Source organism: Magallana gigas, chromosome 7, assembly GCF_963853765.1.
Source record: "Magallana gigas chromosome 7, xbMagGiga1.1, whole genome shotgun sequence".
NCBI classification, from domain to species: Eukaryota; Metazoa; Mollusca; class Bivalvia; order Ostreida; family Ostreidae; genus Magallana; species Magallana gigas.
Genome location: NC_088859.1, coordinates 48,586,463 through 48,595,924, shown reverse-complemented (window position 1 = coordinate 48,595,924; position 9,462 = coordinate 48,586,463). Strand labels below are relative to the sequence as shown.

Below are 9,462 nucleotides of genomic sequence, written 5' to 3'. Positions count from 1 at the left end.
GTTTCTTTTTTCTGCTAGTATATTTACTCATGATGTTAATGCATGTATTTAATGACTGAATATAAAACCAACTGCCTAAGTCAACTTAAAAAGGTGTTTTGAACAATTTCTTTACCAAGCAGAGAAAACATTAAAAAAAATGATGAAGTCGAGATAGGCGCCGATAAATATTCGCGACAAACAGATTCCCTTGATTCCCGCTAAAGTTTCTCGCACGCAAAATAAACTTGGTTTACAGCATCTGCTCGATTCGTCTAGAGTACCAGTGCGTTATTTATCGTTATTGTTAAAATTAACAGTAATATTTTTCAGTATGGAAAGTTATACATGTTTTATATTTGGAAGTTTTAACTATTCCTGTGGGGTCTGTGCTCTCGATTTACATAGTTTAAATCGATCAAAAATAATTTCTTAAAAAATAAAAATAAAAAATATGAAATAAAACACCATTTTACAAATATTTTATTTGCTATTTTCATGCACAACCAAATGGTAAATATAAACATTGTACAATTATTTAATGCTACATGCGTACGTTCATATTATACAATTATAGAAAAAAAAACTTGATTTGGATTGCAGTGCAGTTATTTTCTTTCTTAAATTATTAAGTACATGTATAAACAATCAAGAGCATTCTAACAAGGCGCAAAAAAAGGATTTACTGGTTTTTATTACTGTTGTCATTAAAATAAAAGCATGGACATATTCATATTTAAAGTTTTGTCAAAAAGAACAACATATTATTAAATAAAGTACATAAATTTTGGAGTCGTTGCTCTCGTTTTGCCAAACCACGCCAAGCTTTGGTACTTAGTGTCTGTTGGTGTCTACCCTATCTCCCGCTACAGCGAGGATCTGTTAAGACTAATTGAGTGGTCGTGAGAGATCTGTAGGAGATCTTCCATGTTTCGGCATCCAACGAAGCCACAAACACACATAGGAAAACATCGATAAAACGAATTTATCATCAATCTTCAAAAGAATATAATTCTGTAAAGAACGCAAAATTCGACATAATCGATTCAACGGAACTAATATTCAAACGTTGGGAGCAGATTTGGGGCTAAATTAAGCACCATAGTCCCTTTGCTGAAGTCATTAGCTGCGCGCATTTCACCAGTCTGCGGGTTTAAAATTCTGATAACTCTGAAGGTTTCAACAACTCAGAGGATTCTGACGATTCTGAAGTTTTAATGAGTGATGAGACAGACTGGACAATGAGGAGGAGTGTGGTGCGAGGGTCGCGGATAGCTTTTATTTGGGGAATTTTCCTTATCAGTACCATAGGTAACAAACTTTCTTTATCTTTGCCTACTTTTAATTTAAAATCGCTCTTTCACTGTCACTGTTGGATTATTTTGGTACTGTAGATATGCTCTCTCTCTCTCTCTCTCTCTCTCTCTCTCTCTCTCTCTCTCTCTCTCTCTCTCTCTCTCTCTCTCTCTCTCTCTCTCTCAGTCATCCGTTAATTATTGTTTGATAATCAGATTTAACACGAAGAGGTGGAAATGAACAATATAAACCCCTTTTGAAACCAGTCAATTTATACGACGTATTAGAACCATTTTAACAAGAGCTTGGACTTTGGGTAGTTGAGTCAAACGGCAATGTGACGTACGTCTCTCTATTTCATTTGTGAGAGGGTTTTGGGTGTCAGAAAAAATACTTGCAACAGTGCAGTTTATTATGAAGTAGGAAGATTTCCACTAGAAATTTTCAGGAAACAAAAAAATTACCAATACTGGTTTAAATTAAGAAACAGTAACAACTTTTGAAAGCATGCTACGAAGACATGGTGAAAAATAATGACACATGAATTTCAAATATTAGGAATGAATTGTGCACTTTAGGCTTAGCCGATTTATATCAAAGTACTATGAAAGAATCTGTTATTTTAGATATCAATGTATGATGTCTTTAAACAAAAAGTTGTTAACGATATAAGCAATACATCAAAATGTATATTATATAAACATATTGTTGATCATTTTTGTTTACAAGTTTATCTAAACATCCCTGCGAATGTTATTGTCATTTAAATTTTAGACCACGTCGTTATATTTGACCCTTTCAGTTTCGCAGTAAAAATCGTTTCCGTATTTATAGCCTATTTCATAGAATCTAGGTACTTGTAAAAAAAATATAAAATCTAGAGGTTTATTGATTTTAAACTTTATCTTCATTAATTGTTGAATAAAATGTGTTCTAGAAATATATGTGACAATACAAAAAATTGTTTTTGTCTGCTGTTGCAACAATTAACATGCTTAGTAGAGATCCTCCCTGAGGAGTAATTTTCGATCCGCGCCTGACCTAGTAATAGTGTCAATAGTGAAACAGACTATGCTATGTTATGCAGAATGTTCGTTAAAAAATGGGTCGATAAACCAAGTTTTTATGCAAAACAGACACCCATTATTTTTTAAAAACATGGTATTGCACTCCACAAGCATCAAACATGGCTATGATTTTATTAAGCAACCCAATGTTTATATTTTCAACCACTCTACACGTGGTTGAACACGAACGATAACTGTTCTGAATAATATCGTTTAATATAAATAACTGCTATATGGTGAAATAAGACATACATCTAAAAAGATTGTCATGTTTTAACATAAATCAAACTAGTATGTGATATGAAAAACGACCAGTACTTACGTATTTTGAGAATATTATCCGAACACTTATCCTTCCGCTCGAAATTTCACAGGAACTGAACAAATCTCGGTGAAGTCTCGTGAACTTTCATACGAGCACCTCTGGATTTATTATATACTTAGCAACGATAAAGAAAACATTCCGAACACATTCGCAGGGGTGTAAAGAAACCAATTCATGTAAAATATCGTAAATTAATTACACGCTTACGGTTGTCCTCACATAACTTACAGAATGAAACAGGGAGGTATGATAATTTTAAAACACGTGATTGTCGAAAATGTGAGTCTTGCAACTTAAATGTAATTGAATATGAATTCCATTTTTGGGAGTTGATTTTAATCAACTCTCCTATGCAGTTACTCTGGCAAACCGAAAGTGAAACAGTGATTGGACCTAAGCACAAATCATCACCGCTGACTTAGTTCTTGGAAATAATAGAAAAATTCAAAGTAATGTATGCTGAAGCATTGTTTTTCAAGGAAACTTATCAATAAACACTTTGAAAATAGTCAGATTTTATATAATACGAACAACTAAGATATTTTTATAGTCTCATGTATTCCTACGCCAGAGTTTAATATAGCCTCGTTCAACCAAACGCTCGGCTGTCTCCGTAAATCTCGGACAAGCAGAAAGGCTCTCTTGCTTGTCGGAGATTAACGGAGACAGCCGACGTCTGGTTAAACGAGACTAGAGTTCGATATCAATAGTGCTTGGATCCATAAAATTTTTAGAATTGCTTCGATTACTTATACATAGTATGAAATCTATCTTTAAATACTACACAACATGATTCATATGGGATTTCTCGAAATTCTTGTCGGAAAAGTCTAAAATTCATATAATAAAAAAGTGCGTAATTTAAATACAGACTAGAAAGTAATTGCCATGCAAGATAAGTTGATTTTAAAATAAAAGATAATCGATAAAATCAACTCCCGTCAGTACTTCAGTACGTTGATTACTTATTTGTCCATCACTTCGTAGTTTAAGAGATAAGTATATTAAAAAATACTACTCCCGAAAACCAAGTGTCTATAAAGTTATACGGTTATTATCTACCTCTGATACTAAAGAACTGTGTAATTTAGGTAAATATTTATATTATGCAAACAAGCAACGAACACTTAATGTGAATAATCAAAATTAATTATGTACACTATGTTTTCCTTACTGTTTATTTAATACATGTATGTATATGTTCACATGTTTAACCTATGAAATATTTGTCTCTTGGAATAAAGAACTTGAACTTGTCTATTTCATTGTAGGCCACTCAGCTATGGCTCTTTGAAATTAACAGGATTTGTCTGGCTTTTGAGCGAAGACTACGCAATCGTTGTACATTTCGCTTGAAACCAGCGTCCTTTTAACTTGTTTTGAAGCAAGAAATAGATCGTTACACCCTACTGAAAGTCCAAGGTCTTGTTAAAATGGTTCTAATAGGTTCTTTTTCTAAGGGTTGTTTCTTTCTCTTATTCTTTTTCATTTTGACAAAATATTATGAAACCATTGGAACTATTCCGGGTAAAAAAATTCTTTAATTCTCTTTTAAATCTTATGATGGTTTGTTTTTTTATCATCATTCTGAATTTTCTTAAGCAATTCACAACCATCGGTATAGAATATCTATCAAATGTAATCCTATTGGACGTTTGATATACTAGTAATCAACTTAGAAGAATTCTAATTCTCATTGCTGCATTTTATGAAGAATTTTATCCAATCGGTTTACTATCCTCTTTCGGCATTTAAAAATGAATTTTTATAGGACAGACGATGTGAACAAATATAATTTTAGTAAAAACTATATTCGGAAAACTATTCGGTGGCTATCTTTCGAATATTCAATTTAGCTTTTCGACTAAAATTATTAAAACTGACATCCCTAATGTAATCATAATGTTCATCTCTGCGTGAGACTGCTCCTTGGTAAATTTCCTGTGTGAAACTTTACAACATCATTATTTCTCTTTTTATTACATCTTAACTATATTTTACTATAATACACTTTACATTTCTCAGTAAGAGACTTTAAATCTTAAGGACACAAAACGTTCCTCAATTCTAACTTTCTTTGATAGATTTTTCCTGATTTATCTGCATTTAAACCTGTTAATTCCCAAAAATTCATGGTACATTACTGGGCTATTTTTGAAGATACAACATTTTGAATGTTCCTTATAACAGTTCGCAAAATGCTATAGAAATAAGGAATTAATATTGAAAATTTGTTATTTGGAAGAAAAAAAAACTCTCCTCAAAAATCATTTGGCAAGAAAGCTGAAGCTTGTGTTGAATCATCCTCGGGTAGTGTATAAATCCCTACCCCTTGGGTAAGGTAGTGCCACAATTATTGTTAATCAGTAGAAAAAATCTTGAAAAATCTTGTTCTAAAAAACTGAAACAATTTTGTTTTTGATTTTCGAAAGACGCTGTAAAGCTTTTGTTGGCTATTGTTGAGCAGGTTAGCGATGTAGCTTCTAAGCATCTTGTTTAAAATCTGTTGCAAATCTGTTATATTACTGCGCAACCAAACATTTGATATACAAAAAACAACTTATCAAAACACAAGAGAGCACGTTCATCTAATTTAATAGAAGTTACAGTTTTATATTACTAGTATATAAATTTTATGCTAATCCGATCCCAACTTGAATTTGCATATACATGTATAGTTGAATGATCATCTTGTAGCAAGATTGTTTTGTAGTTTGATACTTTCCCCAATCAGGACTTATCTTGGACTTCGACATTTTCCAATGCTGTGAAAAATTACCTAAATTGTCAATGTTTTTGCGAATCTCTTCCTAATGTTGCTTTATCAAATGATGATCGGAAACGCATGTATATAGTTATTAAAAAATTTGTCTTGATTACTTAAGGAGCATATCCTTTCAAAAGGTGCGAGGAGAGAGATGTGTTATGCAATATCCCTAATATGATCATTTTGGCAGCGGAAACAAATGTGTGTAGATATCTTCCACACATTTTTTAAAATTGCAAATATCCATTGCCGTCAACGGTTTACATTAATCGTTCGAAATAAATATGAAACTGTCATCGCGAGCAGGTTGCAATGATTACACGGCTCCCTAGAGAAACAACCGAATTACATACACTGTAATTCATTACAACTTACACAATATTTCGCTGAAATCCTCTGCCAATGAACAGACACTTACCATTGTTTAATACATATATATTGACAGAACTAATGTACAGGGCTTTTTTCCCCCAGAATCTACGACGCTTTGTGTGCAGTGTAATTCCGGACACGACGAACACTGCGAGTACAACCCTCCCGCCGCCTCGGACTGTCTGGAGAGAATCAATCAACGGAACGGCTGTCTGGTCACCAGAATATACACCAATGGTAAGAAACTAAACAAACAACGATTTCTGGGACCCCAGGGTATCAAAAAACAATGTTGCAAGTATATCTTAGCCGTACGCAGTGTTACACTCATATTTCCACTTTTGACATATTTTTACATATTTTCACTTAGTTTCACATAAAGCGTTTATTTCAATATTTCAAATGAACATAAAGAGGATCTAATAACTCTAGATTTATTTTATTTAGAAAACCGTGAGATTGTCTAATTTAAGATTTTATGTTTTTCATTCTGTTTATTTGTAAAATCAATGGTTTTGAAAATTGTGAAATTTCTAAACTATGATTTAATGGCAAAGACCCATGTTCTAAGCTAATTCTTTTTATTGTGACATTTGGCGTTGTTTACTTAGTGTAAGTCATTTTGTGTCTTTCTTTGCTATCCAATATGTCTGAACCAATTTACTGTACTGGTGTTATAAGTACATGAGACCCTTACACTAGTATTTACTCAAGTTGAGCCCCTTTAGCTAAAAGTAATTTCTTAGTGTGAATTATATCATTATGCGTTAATTGCTTTTTACGGACATTTTCCTAAACTTACGCAATTTTAACAAATTTCATTGGTCAGTATCCAATAACTTATTTTTTTTACGACAACCGCTATGCGCGTCACTTACTCGATTGCACTCTTTCAATAAATACGTTATTTTCATCACCCACTCTCTGCCTCTTTTTCAACCTTCTCGAATACAACCAATTTAGGATCGTCCAAAGAAGTAGATACTGAGTAATGTCTCCGAAAGGATAGAGCATATACTTTATATCCCCAAACCGTGTGAGACAGTAGTCTCGATGCCTCAATTAATCTATTTAATTTTATACTGTAGATCATCTACTCATTTTATAATTTTGTTTTAAAATGCCACGAATAACGAAATTTTAAATTGAATATGAAAGTATTTCAAAATTTGAATTTGGGTTTGTTTCAAGTGTCATCAAAATAATGTTTATGATGGGGGTGAAATATAAACAAGGGATTGGATGATTCTGAAATACCTTGTGTATGATAACAACGTTACCCCGTAGACGTTGCATATTCTCTTTCTGTAGACCCATTTATTGAACATAACGGTGTGATCATATAGATAAAGCCGTGACACGCACCTGCTATATCATGTCAACATAAAACAATTAACCACATAATGTACAGGTGTAATTAGGCTCTTGTCCCAATGATACTGGCAATCCCTTGTCCCTCAACGATGAAAGAAAAACCTTATCTCTAAATTAAAACGAGTCGTCTACAGGGAACTGATACACAGAGAGATATTGAATAAAAATAATAACGAAATCTGTGATATAAAAAACATTATTAGTGTATTGGCAGAGAAGCAATTGCATGTGTCGTTTTATTCCGTTTTCTTCGTAATAACCACACTTATTCCAAGTTTGATGTACTTTATTTTGAAATCTAACTTATTAAACTGTACCAAAGGGTTCCGTGGCCAAACATTACCACATACACTTCACTGACTGGCAATACTAAATATCAGTCGCACTCTGTGACGTTAAAGATTTATTCCACATCACTCTATAACATTTCTTCCAAAAATCCTTGTAAGAAGAAAGAAATAAAATGGTCATCATTCCTAGTTAATGCCAAGAAATTTGATTGAAACAATTAGCTCTCATGGTCAAGAACTGAATATTATTTTTTTTCAAATTAAATCAAATAGACCTTCATGACTAGAGCCGTGTAGTTAATTTATTTTATTAAAATAAAATTCATTTAACGACGTACATGTGAATGCAAGTCTATATGTATATTTTTGGTGTAAGAGCGTTCTGAATATCCGCGGGGCGAGATCTGGCATTTGCCCATTAAATTGCATCTGGCTGTGCTAATAATATAAGATGAATGAAAAAAAAACCATAGAAATGGGAAACCGATTTGTCCATGGAGACGTCAGGGAGAGATTGTAGGATAACACGGTACAGGAGTAGCTTGTCACGACCACGGAATCTCCGACAAACGGCGACCACGAAATCTCCGACAGACGGCGAGATCAGGACAATTACAGGCGCTCACACCGAGGCATCTATCGAGAAAATCATTAAAGCTATGTGAACAAACAGGGGAACATTCTTTGCATCTTTCTACACTAGATGATAAATTCACATAACACATCACAAATCAGGATCACGGTCCTAAACTTACTCAATTAAGCGAGAATCCAAAAGACGCGAAAACCTCTTTTTAAAGAGGGGCTTAATGGCCCCTGATAAGACAGACTTTCGTCCTTGTACTTGAAGAATTGTCAAACTTAAATCAAGAGGGCAACGAGTACTTATAATGCATGAAAAAATCCCTGCAAGTTTTGCATATATATATATATATATATATATATATATATATATATATATATATATATATATATATATATATATATAGTATGCATTTCACTACAGTATTTTGAATATCCTCTTGACTTAAAACTAAGATTGCTTTCTTCGTTAGTTAATATGATTCAACACTTACACTTTCCAATGTTTCTGTGATAAGACTACAAATAAAGTTTGTAACGTATAGTTAAATACATATCGTCAATGACGCAAATGACGTACTTTTGGGGTGCTAGCAGGAATTGCATAAATATACAAAATGGAAAGTTCAAAGAATGATTCTTTATTAAATTTTTCATGGTAAATGAATAGCTCGAACCTCTGTACATGTGTTGCTGGGTTTGTTTTTTGGGGGTTTTTTTTTCGTTTTGTTTACTTTTTTTATTATTTCGTTTGGTTTTGTTTTTTATCTCTTTCTGGGGGGTTTGTTTTGGGGTTTTGGGGGTTTTTTTTTGGGGGGGGGGGTATCTTTTGGAGATGTGTTTTCTGTAAATGTCGATCTTTATTTCAGGCAAACAGACGGCGTTTATCAGAAGCTGCTCCGCACTAGACCCCTCGGTTGCTAGGGAAGGGTGTTTCAATGACACCTCCACCCACAGCCTACTGACCAAGTGTTACATCCTTTGCTTCCAGGACGGTTGCAATGGTTCTTACGTCATTTCCGGTCATGTTTTTCTTGTAGCTTTTGTCAGTGTTCTTTCTTACTTCATACATTACGGTAGAAATATTCTCTAAACATTGTATACAATTATTTGGGTTTTAATTCAAATCCGAAGGATATACATTTACTGATGCTATCTTTGATATAATAAAGTTGAAAGTGTCTTCTTTATTGCTAAAAGTGTTTAAGGAAACATTTATTCTCTAGAAATTAACCATGAGTTAAGTTTAAAAGTGATTATAAAAAGGTACTAGAGACTGTAATGTTCTTCCGTTATAAGACCCGAGAGTTCTAATGAGAGATCTGCTATCTTTATACAGGGCAAGCTCGATATTAAATTAAGATATCAACTGTGGTCAAAATTTAAAAAATGAATAAAAACAGTCAAAAA

General features: G+C 33.1%; 1 protein-coding gene across 1 annotated transcript; it reads left to right on the top strand.

Moving 5' to 3' along the window:
• The first annotated feature begins 904 nt into the window (after positions 1-904).
• On the top strand, positions 905-9,235 carry LOC105325579 (uncharacterized). Its single transcript, XM_011425212.4, has 3 exons — positions 905-1,290; positions 5,909-6,043; positions 8,922-9,235. The coding sequence occupies exons 1-3, from the start codon at positions 1,197-1,199 to the stop codon at positions 9,143-9,145; spliced, it is 453 nt and encodes a 150-aa protein (XP_011423514.3). The 5' UTR covers positions 905-1,196; the 3' UTR covers positions 9,146-9,235.
• The last annotated feature ends 227 nt before the right edge of the window (positions 9,236-9,462 follow it).

Excerpts from the sequence above, each read along its gene's own strand:
- LOC105325579 (XM_011425212.4), top strand. The coding sequence starts at position 1,197 with ATGAGTGATGAGACAGACTGGACAATGAGGAGGAGTGTGGTGCGAGGG. Across the intron at positions 1,291-5,908 it reads TTTCCTTATCAGTACCATAG|AATCTACGACGCTTTGTGTG; the intron begins GTAACAAACTTT and ends TTTTTCCCCCAG. Across the intron at positions 6,044-8,921 it reads CACCAGAATATACACCAATG|GCAAACAGACGGCGTTTATC; the intron begins GTAAGAAACTAA and ends TCTTTATTTCAG.